General features: G+C 40.3%; 1 protein-coding gene across 1 annotated transcript; it reads right to left on the bottom strand.

Annotated features, from left to right (window-relative positions):
• Positions 1-292: 292 nt before the first annotated feature.
• LOC124291177 lies at positions 293-12,539 on the bottom strand. Its single transcript, XM_046728111.1, has 5 exons — positions 12,420-12,539; positions 7,997-8,102; positions 7,533-7,797; positions 3,382-3,530; positions 293-540 (listed from the first exon to the last, which is right to left on the bottom strand). The coding sequence occupies exons 1-5, from the start codon at positions 12,537-12,539 to the stop codon at positions 293-295; spliced, it is 888 nt and encodes a 295-aa protein (XP_046584067.1).
• Between the last annotated feature and the right edge of the window lie 391 nt (positions 12,540-12,930).

Below are 12,930 nucleotides of genomic sequence, written 5' to 3' on the forward strand. Positions count from 1 at the left end.
CGATGTGTAATAGTACTGTAATATCAAAGAAGCATAGATGTTTTTCTAAGGCAAGACACCACAACCTGCTCGGACAGTTTTCATAAGTAAGGTTATACCGTGCTAAAGCTGCTCTTGTAGAGAGTTCTGAAATAATACATTTGGTGTCTGCTTCATGAATAGTTGTTTTAACCTGATGTGCCCATAGTAGTTTACTGGGAAATGCAGAAGTTTCCAGGTACATATTTAAGTCATATATTCTATATTTTCTAACCGAAGCCAATATATGAAAGATAAAGTCAGGATAAAGGGGTCAGTCACAATAACGAAGCTGGTACGAAACCCATCCATTTACAGATGTCATGCTGAATGATGACATGTCTCTGTTGTAGAGGGCGCAGACAGCCTGTTCTTTGTTGTAGCTATACATGTGGCAGTGTCCGTGTGCCTGACACTGTGTGCCACAGTGTAAGCCACTCCAAGCCTTGGTCTCGTACAACAGCCCATCGGAGTACCTTCCAGTTCTGCTAGCTACTCCATACAGCGACTCATACCCTTCACCTGCAAACACAAATGCATAGCAGAAGTGTCAGAGTTATGATGTAAGAAGCTTGCTGGTAGTTACACAGTACAACCAGAAATTATTGAGAATTTAAGATTGTAAGTTTTATAAAAAAATGTCACTCATTACTCACGTATTAAATGTGAATATTAGTAGAACATAACTCCAGATTCAAAGACAGGTGAACAGTTAGTATTTTGTCAAGTCACCATGGGCAGCAATGCAGGCTTCAATGCGGCGGGGCATACTACTGATCAAAGAAGTTAGAAAGTCGTGGTCCATGCTGTCCCAATATCGGACCACCTCTTCTTTCATTTCAGCAATATTTGTCAGATTTTTCTTATTGACACTTTCCTTCATAATTCCCCAAACATTTTCTATTGGATTTAGATCAGGGCTATAGCTTGACCAATCTAATAATGTCATATTTTGGGTACGAAACCAGGCCTGTGAATGCTTTGAACGATGTTTTGGGTCGTTGTCCTGCTGGAAAATCCAAAAATTTCCATAGAACACGTGAGCAGATGGAAGTAAATGTCCCTCGAGAATATCTGTGTACCGCTCAGTGTTCATGTTCCCTTCAAATACACAGAGGGGCGTTGCCCCTAACACAGATATGCCACCCTACATATGCTGTACTTTGGGCGCTGATACAAAGGTTTTTCAGTTTGTTTGGTACAGAATTTCAGTGTATTAGGAAACAGCTACACAGAACTTTCATCTGAGAAAGTCACATTGTCCCAGTTAAAATTTCTATGCTGTAAGCACCTGTTCAACCTTTGCTCCTTTTGCTCAGGTTTCATGATCGGTGATGGAATTCCTCGACATTTCTGCCAACCCATTGCATTGCATGTCTCCTTACAGACAGCCAGAGTTCCTCTATCAATTATATCCAGGCTTAAGTTTTCTAAACTCCTTCGTTTGTTTTTAGAAACAAGAATACGAAGCCGCCTCCTGTCACCGACAGTCAATTTTCTGGGCCTACCTGGGCCTCCCTGGTGCTCAATGCCATATCCATTTGCAATATTTTTTTCAAAAGACGATAAACAGTGGACAAAGGGATGCCTGTTCTACTTGAAATCACTTTAGCTGATCTGATGTCCTTGTTATAATAATCAACTTCCTCTTCTCTAAATCATCCATACTGAGGATCACTGAGAATGTCGTCTGCTAGCAAGTAAACAAAAGGGGGATAACTCTTCACAAACTAATGAAAAAGGATTAACGTAGTTGTCTCTCTTGAATGAAACCAAGCACTTGATAGCTGGTCAAGGTTGTTTATACTAGAAATCCAATTAAACATATTCCTAAAATTCTCAATAATTTCTGGTCATACTATATACGTGGCGTACGTAAGTGGACGATGCTTACCACCCGCCTTCAAGCTGTTTGTTCATTGAAACGTGAAACACACTGCCAGCTCTGAGCCAGAAGCCGATTGCCATTTTATTTAATGGCAATATATTTTATTCCGTAATGGACTACGTACGCTACACTCAATGCAAGTGTGTTGATCATGAGGGTGTGCCTCGAGATTTACAGTCATGATTTGCCTTGCGTTTTAGAAAGTAAAGTGTCGCTTTTGATCGCTTTATACTTTGAAGCGGCGCGGAGTTAGGCTTGAAGCCCTAACGGATGTATTCGTATTCCATTTGTGGCAAGGTTGTTATTTAGCCAAATGCGATGGTGGAAACGTTCCTAAAAACAAAACAGTATCAAAACGAGTGGGCAGGTGACTAAGCTCAAATATGCCTCTGTTCACTTAACGCGGAGCGGTAAAAAATATCCTCCAGCGCCCGCAGACAGGTCGAGGTGTACATTCCCCAGGGAGCTGAATGATGACATAGGGATCGGGAACGACTAGATACACAGATAAAACCGCATTGGAGAAGAGAGATCTGGATCAATGATATATCTAAATGTATAACATGGTTCTACATGTGAAATGGGTGTTTATCTGGACCGTAGGATAGACAGAAGTTTAGTCAGACATCCTCCTTCTATTACTTCGTCATGAACAACCCATTCAAAAAATCAATTCATACTTCTTTGTTTAATTCTGTTTCTTTACGATATGTGCATGTCAGCTGAAAATACTTTATCTCTTTGTTGTTCTATTTCGTTATGGCAAACCAGAGCTATTCATTGTATTCCATGAGGCAATACACTATGTTGAACTACCACCGATCTGTTTGATGAATTCTTGAAGTTGATGCCAATTATCAGTAATTATGCGGGAAATAATGACTTCGAAATCTGCTACTAACTTCTAGCCCCGAGGTGTACACGCACATCAAATTAAAACAGGATTATAGACAATTCTTTGAATGTCAAAGACCCTTACGAGAGCCCGAGAAGACATTTGTAAATATGTGCAGTCTAAATAATCTAGGAGTTAATAATGAATACAAAATCGCCACATTTAAATACCTACAAGCGCCTACAGGTGTTTACAAAATATGGTGCCAAGGTGATTTGAAACTTTACTGGTTGGTCAGATACTGCATCCATCGCCCTTCATTATCATAACTCGCATGTTTGTTTGTCAATGAACTCCATTTCAGCAATATTCCAGATATAGAAGACAGACTGTAAATAAGCAAGTCTGGACCAGACAATCCAGTGATGGACATCGTCAGCATCGGGGACATGATTGTGTCAACAAAGTCAGCGAGCCTGACCACCCGATCCCGTTAGTCGCATCTCACGACAAGCATGGCTTACTGAAGACCAATTCCAACCGGGGTCTTCACGGTTAAGGTACCACGTGTTCGTGTGGGTTTTGATAATGACAATATCATTCACACTCTCAGTGAAGAAGGAATAGAGGAAAAACCTACCCAGAATGTACTCCACTGTATATACATATGATGACACACTGAACACCTCAATGGGTCTGTTGATTGGTTCATCAAACACCAGCTGCAAGCCAACAGTGCGACTTTCACCGAACTTCAGACGACCTTCACCCCACTGGAACCAGAACCACCTGAAAATATTTGTAGCACAGCAAGAAAATATACACAAGATTAACAGAAGATTGTTTGAAGGTATTTCGAAACTACATGTTCATGAATACAAAATCCCATTTACTGCAACAGAAGTTATATTTGGGTTTACACTAACTCAGTAAAGTACCGATTCTAGTAGCTTTGATAGACAATTTGAAAGACCACATTCGGGGTTCCATTCTCACTTTCAGCGCTGGCATACAAGGTCAGCAATCTGACACACTCAGCCACCATTGCTTCCAATGTTGCATGTTTATGTTGCATGTGTTGGGTATTATGTGCATTTTACAAAACCGTTAAATTGTACTCGTTGTAAACTTTTCACATTGATCGAGACACACAATACAAACATTCTTCAGATCATATATGGCAGTTGTGTCGCAGTCGGTCAGGGTTGTATTTGTGTTACGTTGTTTCTGTTACGTTTTGGTACAGGCCAGCGATGTGCTGTTTACATTAATGTACATGCAGCAATTCCTGCCTCACGCAGTGATCTCACATTACAAGAAGACCAGCAGTTATGTGAAGATCATTTTTCACCCTTAGCCGAGGCGTATTTCTATAAATTTGATCACCTTTGCAGTGAGGTAGATATTATTAGCACTGTCTATTTGCTCTAACCAATTCTTTTCCTTTATATTGCCAGTGTGTTTCTTCAATTGCTGTAAAATTTGTTCAATCATTGTGATTCACTTTACCTGATTTCTATTGATTGTCAACGTTTGGATAACTGGTCACATTTCTTTGTTGTTTGTTGGTTTTACATTGAGTTGTTTTATAGACAGAATTTCAGTTATCTTACCGTTTCAACCTTGGGAATCAACACTATTAGTGACAAGCTATCAGAGTCATGAATATGCGACATTTAAGCTGCTACATTAATGTTTCCAAGACTCTACTTCCTACACCAACACATCAGATCCCGTTAACTGCCTACATCGGAAATATACATTTTTCGTCAAAACAAAACGCGTATAACCATTCCCGATAAAAGAATTACAATATTGTGTAAATACTAGCTTTACCCACCATATTCAAACATTTGTGTTCGACCCTTTTCGTCCGTACAGAGCTACCTATCCAATTGAAGGAACAGTTAACATGCATTAGCAAACTCATAACGGGGCAAATATATGCTGACATAATTTCCATAGAAAGTTCGTTTCGGTTTGCATAAGGGCGTGTACGTACGTGGACACCCCACCTGGTAACATCTATCAGAAGAGAGGGGAGTAGCTACGTAAGCAAGAAGTAGGCATTGTCACGGGTACAAATTGTACTCCATTCTTGCAGATCTGTTCTTTATGTATATGACTCGATATATCAGATTGGCACAATCAAACAATGGACTTGGAAAGAGATGTGTCAATGAAACCCATGGTGTAATAAAGATGACTAGCTGAGCATATTATTAGTTGTCCAGTTGCCAGCAGGCAGAATAGTAAAGGAGGGGGAGAGCCTGACTTCGTCGCTTTCCCCTAGTGGTCTCTGTCGGACTCTCTGTAAGCAGTTGCCCTTCCTCACAAAGTTGTACTTTGAGACCCAAAAATCTGAAAATTCCTATGGTAAATTCGTTCAACAAATAACATGAAATCTATGTGATCGACGTTTTTTTTAAATTTGGTTAACATAAAAAGTTCAATGCACTGTAATTTTTAAAATCAAAATGTGATTATTTTTTGGTTTTTATTTTGTGGTAGTACCTGCATTTATTTTTGTTTTAGCTGTACTAAGAAAGTGTAATCCCAACTATACCAGGCACATAAAGAAACTGTGCATACCAAAATTTAAAATCAAAATTTATCAAACCTGTGTAGACACATAAGGATTTAAACTCAGAGATTAGGGACATGTATCCAACATGCATGCACGTGCCACGTTCCGTGACATCAGTGGGTTCGTCCTTGAGACGTGCAATACGTTGTTGCACGTGCATTCCGGGAAAGAGAAACAGAGCAAATGAATGCCACACAATACTGTCACTTTGGAAAGCTCAACCCCTGCCCTTGCGATCGTTCAAAAAAGTAAACGGCTATTGAAACGCATAGCATGCCAAGGCTCACGTCTGCACAACGTCTTGAGGCCATTGGGATGGTCCGTCGGGGAATGTCTGAACGACAAGTGGCTGCACATTTCCACTGCCACCGGAACACCATTTCTGCACTGGAGAGACGCTACCAGAACACAAATGACGTCATTGATCGGCCACGTTCTGGGCGTCCATGTGTAACAACGCCAAGACAGGACAGATGGATAAGGGTGACCCATCTTCGCCACAGGTTTCAGACTGCAGTGATGACTGTCTGAACCATCCCAGGACTTCGCCGTATCCACCCCAACACAGTTCGACAACGTTTACGTCATCACGGGATCAGACCACAACGTCCCGCGATACGGCCTATCCTGACACAACGTCATCGACAAGCTCGCCGAATGTGGTGCCGAAATCATGTCCGCAGACCCTTGTTTTGGTGGAGAAATGTTGTTTTTACAGATGAGTCCAGGTTTAACATCTCCCATAGTGATGGACATCAACGTGATTATAGACGCGTGGGAGAACGTTATGCACAGGCCTGTGTCTTGGAGAGGAATCGCTTTGGTGGTGGTTCCGTGATGATTTGGGATGGAATAACAGCACGCCTAGGAACTCCTTTGGTGATTGTTCAGGGCAACTTAACTGGTGTGGGCTACAGGGATCAGATTCTTCGACCTGTGGCAATTCCTTTTCTGCAACGTCATGGCCCTGGGTTAACATTCCAACAGGACAATGCTCGCCCTCATACGGCAAGGGTTGCTATGGATTTCTTGCAACACCACAATGTTGACTTACTGCCTTGGCCTGCAAATTCACCGGATCTCTCCCCGATAGAGCATGTTTGGGACAAGATGGATCGACGTCTATGCCGTCTTCCTCATCCGCCAGATAACGTCCTTGACCTTGCAACAGAACTGGCGTGACATCCCACAAGCCTTCCTTGCACGTTTGATAGGCTCTATGCGTCGTCGATGCACTGATGTTCTCAATGCCGATGCTGGACATACCCGTTATTGAGCTTGTGACTTGGTCGTTTGCCCCCTGTCCCGCTTGTGGACTCGTGACGTCATTGTGATTGACTTTTCAATTGCAATTCTCCGGACGTGTTATGGTCTCATGATCCCTCCATTAAAGTTTATATGTACCTTTGACATTGTTATCGTACTTATCAACTGGGATAATATATTGACAATGCACAGTTTCTTTATGTGGCTAGTATATAACAAATGTTATATATTAGCTGTACTTATTTAACTTTTAACCCGCTCATACACCTAATGCCATATCGCTTCCCCGACGGCTGCTAATGTGAGCGTTCCCGTTTTTGGGCGAGCGACCAGTCTGTGACTCTCCAAGTAGGTAGTGAATATTGCTTAACGTCACATCAGCAATTTTGCAGCTATTCGCGACCAAGGAAGAAACTAATTTATGTATTATTTAGCAGGCATATATGATAGGTGTTTCGTAACATGTCTCTGAAGTGTTGTCAACAAGTTTTTATTATTGTTGAAGTTGGGACTCACGGTCGGTTGCGAACCCTGGTCACATTTTTGGCTTGTTGACCATAAGAGCCATTTTCTTCAAAACTTCTTGTGAGTGTAAATTTTGTTTGTAATTGAATCACTTTCTACATATGCAAACTGTGAATGGCGATGCTACCGGTCAGTGCGGGACATGTGTACCTGGTATGATTACTGATTTTCAGTAATTCATTTGTATATATTTTCAACGTTATGTGGCCTTCAAAGTCAAACTGAAATCTTGATAAGGTTCTTAAGTTTTATCCTAAGTGGACACAATTTATCCTAAGGATTATGAAAAGAAACGGCAAAACCCTCTCGCCGAAACTATGATCAATAATTATGAGATTTTTAAATATTTACAATGGAAAAACAATTTTACTTGTTGGAAAAAATTGTAACTTTGAGACATTCAGTGATCTTACCTGAATTCATCGCAGTGTATGCCTCGTGGATTTGGGAAGAATATCTGTGTGCTGTAACATTCACTACACTGTCTGAATCCGGTCTCTCCCCTCGAAAAGGTGCCAATCTCATAGGAGTTGGTGGGTGTTCCGTCCCCAAACCACACATGTGCCTGGTCACAGGTCTTGATCTGGAGTGGAAGCGTCGTGCACGACCTGATGTCGACGCCATACCGGGAGGTGTTGATGAACTTCCAGTCTCCAGGTGACGTTATGTGTAGCGAAGCTAAACACAGATGACGAAGTAAGTCAGCAAGACATGTCACGATATAATTGTCGTGTTTCCAAACATGAACATCACCTTTCACACTTTATAACATGTATTCATACATACTGAATATTTTCTAAGCAATCTAAAATCCGCACACAATAATTGTTTTGAAAACGAACACACCCAAATGTGAAACACATTTTGAAATCATCACCTTTGATCATATGTAACGACAAGCAGACCAAGTGTAGAAATACGATGAACGTCATTGTAGCAAGGCGACCCAGTTCCTGCTCTGCGTTTAAGTAGCCCACAGCCTTCTGCACAATACGTAGCTTGCCGTCGATGAGAAGTTAGAGATCAATATGTTTTCTTGGATTAAATATTTTTCAGCCACATTTCTTTGATAACTGCCATTGAATAAATCTATTATACAATGTTTCTATTTGCTTCTATTTTGTTCATATTGTCCATGACAACAATGTCTAGTATGATAGTTCCAGAACAAAGACCTATCGATACATCCCATATATCTCATAGTGTTCATGGCCATGTGAACTAGTGAGTATTAAAGCACTGGTTGAGGATGAAATGATCACAGCGAATCTCGGATCAACATAAAGGAAGAAGACATTAGATGAATGCTGGTTATTACTTTATAACATATCATATCAGAGGAGAAAGGGGATAGGATCAAATTGTCACTTTACTTGTTTTCATGGATACCAGTCCACAGTGTCCATCTGACACTCCTGTTCCATGAGGTTTATTCCTGTTTGTATCTGTACTGATCGCCATTACAAAATCACTTAAATATCCCACATCATGTGCTGTTTCATGTTAACAACCATTGCAGTTGTTTACTATCATGTTTATCTGTAAAGCTCTTAGAGATGAACATGGTAGCACGTGTACAGCTTAATCAGCTTTCAAATCCAAGATACAGATTATCAGGTGTGTCTGGTGTTTCAGTTTGAGCTAGTGGCTAGTATGAACCTGTTTCAATGAAGTAGATTCCACAACTGCCTATGTTTAGGTACCCATCAGACAGAATGTGGAGACCATCAGCCTAATAAGGTCATGCATACGAAATTTAATATTAATTGCATTGTGTTAATAGACTCAAACCACATAGATGGATAGCATGTCTTTCTTCTGGTCAAATTGTAAAGTGGACACAGTTGCATACTAATTATGTTCACTGTTATGATTTGGCGTTAGTGGAATGACCAAAGAAAATGTGTGATTCAGCAGCAAGCAAAATAGATAAACAGTAACATACCAAAGATACTATTTACATTTTAGAGCAATCGACATTTAGAGATTGGGAAAAATTTAGATGTTTAAGAAGAAAATGATGACAGCAGTTAGAAGCAAGAAAGTTATACATCCGAATGGCAAAATAGACAATGAAAGTAATCTGTGATGGAACTTAGTTAAGAACAATCTTAACGCAAAAACAAGGGAAGGAAACATTTCCCTCTTTAACCTAATATACTGAAATTTATTAGAAATGCATCACCCTTTTATCATTGATCATGGAATATTCAAATTGAATTTTGAACCCAAACTCTGTTTGAAGTAATCTGACTACGATAGATAAACGTGATGCACACCCAGAAGCACATGCACTCATGTGTGATCACGTGACCCGATTTGGATGCCCAAAGAAACGGGTCTTCCATGCTTCTTCAAACATACACCTACTCCATATGATGAGGCATCAACTGAGAGCTTAATTTCTTTTGCTATTTCATAGTGCTTGGGTACGGGGGCATCAGTAATGACGGACTCAAAGTTTCAAAGCACTTCTGTTGAGTATCAGCCCATTCCCATAACACAATTTTCTCAACCTTCCGCGCTTGGTATATAACATACTTCATTTCAGGATCAAGTTTGATATGTTGTCTCACATACCTAATGTTCCAAGTTCTTCGAGCACAGATCCACACTTAGTTTCCGACAAAAAAAAATTTCACTGACAGTGAAAGTTGGCCTAATCAAGTTCATTTCAATGCACAATGACAGTGGACAACGTGGTACACCTATTCTCACGAAATGTGCACCATTTGTAATTTTACGTGTCTCCGCATTGAATTTTTGTTACTGATTTTACCTGTTAATTTAATGTTTATATTTCGCGACAGGCTTGATAGGCATCCGAGACATAGAAATTGTTAATAATCTGTTATTCATGTGTGTGACTCAGGGTAAAAAGTTAGTCAAAATCACCAAAATGTGCATGTCTCAAATGAAAGTATAACATTTTGAGTGAATATTTCAAAGTAATTATTCATCTAGTGTGAACAAAACACATTTTCGACAGAAGGTATGGTCCCTTTCCTCCATACCTAGAACATCTTCATATGGTTTAACATTTTAGAATGTATGTTTAACATAATGTCTCCATAAATATGTAATCCACCTTACCCTATGAAAATGACCATATTTATTTAAAAATTATATATCTTCATTAGATAGTATTCCTTATTTACAGTCTTATATTGGGACGATACAATATCAATCACTTAGCCAATAAATTTCAGCCGATTTTTCACCATGATGCTTCACAGGTTTAAAGTAGAGATTTGTTAAGGATGTAATCTACGTGACTCCATAAGATACAAACTGTACACCCAGTGTCACCAAAAGAGTTTTATAATGAACGGACCTATTCAGTAGAAATAACTGAGAGAAGGAGATGCTCTTCCTATACACTTGAAACGTTTGGTGGGGGCTAAAGGATGTCTGTGTAATATACGTTATGTAATCTACGTGACCGCATTTCCAAAGGAGGATCATCTTTTTCTCGGTATACACGCACAAGTAACATAGGTTCGCACTGATCGTTCACTGGTTCTAGAAGTAGAATTTGCGCAGTCATCCAAGCGCCAAAAGCAAATGGCATGACGGACATTTTGTTCTGTGGCTTGATTGAAATGTGTTTGTTGTTCATCACACACTAACGGGATTACTCAGATAAGACAGTTTTATGGATGTTAACTTGTGGCATGACGGCTTTTAAACGTTAAATGATTATTTACTTTAAATCGGCTTATCATTGTTGATATTCTACATCAAACTAAACAGGCAACGTAGTTACAGTTTGGATGGATTTTCACTGTGCTTCTGTACTTTAAATAATGAATGAAACGAAGAAACAGTTAATCACTTATGTATCTTTAAATGTAACCAGGAGCGGATACAGCTTTTTTGCATAGTTCATTTTCACCCGAGACCGACTGGCATGCTTAGAGTGCAAGTTTTGGGAACAGGTGGCGAATACACACAGCCTTCCACGTGTCATACCAATCATCACTCCTTTGATCCACATCAGCCCCCATGGTTCTGATCATTGATACCCCTTCGTCAATCAGTTTGTAAGCCATGAAAATGTCGTTGCCCCTTTTGTTAAGTTTGACTGCCAGTGGTTTAACAACTTCAAGTGCATTATGGGCCACCACAAACGCCATGATGTGTTGCGAATCTCTCAGAATAGTCAAAAGCCCTTGTGCTTTTATGGTCTCTTTGTCCCATGCCCAATTCTCATCACGATAAATGTCTGCATGGTTTCGAGGATATAGGATGGCATAAAAACATGTGCAAATGTGGCTATACAATATGTCAAAGACGTCAAAGCACACATGCCTCTCAACCCATCTAGTCTTGCAAAATCCCCAAAGACGAGTTCTTGTCGTATCAGTGCTAAAGGCTTTCGGAACTCTCTCTAAAAACCTCTGGCGTTTTGATGAATCGTCAAAGAAAAGAAAAACTTGATTGATGACGTTCATCATGTTTCTGATTGGAGAGATTTTGCATGAAGCTGCAATACTCAGATTCAGAACATGGCTGTTGCAATGCGTGTACAAAGCCGTAGGTGCCAATGTTTTGATATGAGCCTGAACGCCAACTCGAGATGAAGACATGCAGGATGCACCATCATAGCTTTGTCCTCGACACTTGGTCTAATATCAATGCCTTGGTTTTTCAGTGACGTTAAGATAGCTTCTGCAATTTGCTGACCTGTTCTTCTTTCTAAATGTACATAATCAAAGAATGTCTCTTTGATAGTCATTGTATTTTGATCAACATATGTCAGGCAAAGACCAAGAACCTCAACATTTGAAAAAGTATCCGTGACTTCATAGTCAATCACAGAAAAAACAGCCCCTTCTGTTTGAAGCTGAGTGACCACCTCTTAGCAAATGTGGTCACCAACTATTTCAATGAGTTGATTTTGAACTGTTTTGCTGGTATATGGGCGTTTCTTCTGCCCAACTCTAAATGACGACGTAGTTTGTCATCTCTATCTGCAAGTAGATCTAATATGGCCAGAAAGTTTCCCTTACTTTACTAAAGACCCTGCGGACTTTCGCTTATCACCCAGGTTCGGAAACAGAACACACATTTTACATAAACTTCCACCTGCTGCTGGACTGTACACTAGCCAACTGTACTTATCCAACCAGCTATACTGGAATACAAGACGTGTTACTCGTTTCAGTTGTGGTCGGGCTCTTGTTTGAACTGGAATGAAAGTGGTGTTTCATGTATTTGTACCTTTGATCTTTACTCAAAGTACTGAGGTTACCATTCCCCGAAACAATATCCCGAACGTCAGTGGCCTTATACCCTACAGACGTGCTCTTCGTCTCAACTGGATCAATGCCAGGCACAGACATTCTCGGCTTCTGATTAGCTGGTTCACTGCTGCTGTCCTTCATATCCCTGGTATCGGATTGTGAGAAACCAGACATCGTGGAGCCTTTGTGAGGTGGTTTTTTTCATACACTCTCAGCTGAGTCTATATTACTCAGATTCTTTGTTTTCACTTCGGTAAACTCTGCTTTTGCACAAGTATCTGGCAAAGCACACTCACTTTCCATCTCGCCAGTTTCAATACAGGCCACAATGTGGTTAGGTTTCAACCCCGGTGTGTTTGTGCTGGTCATGTGGGTCCACATGATACAGGTGGGGTCTGTATTTCCCCAACGAGTGGTGTGATTGTTTGGTGCATGATCTGTCGATCAATTGCTACACTCTGAATATTGGGATAAACCTATATGACCTTGCGCGGGAAAGCATTACTTGCGCGTATATGTGTATAAGAGAGGAATACCGTCCATTGTTTACAGTTTTAAGTACCTC

The sequence above is a fragment of the Haliotis rubra genome, unplaced genomic scaffold, assembly GCF_003918875.1.
Source record: "Haliotis rubra isolate DU_JTF1 unplaced genomic scaffold, ASM391887v1 Scf484, whole genome shotgun sequence".
NCBI classification, from domain to species: Eukaryota; Metazoa; Mollusca; class Gastropoda; order Lepetellida; family Haliotidae; genus Haliotis; species Haliotis rubra.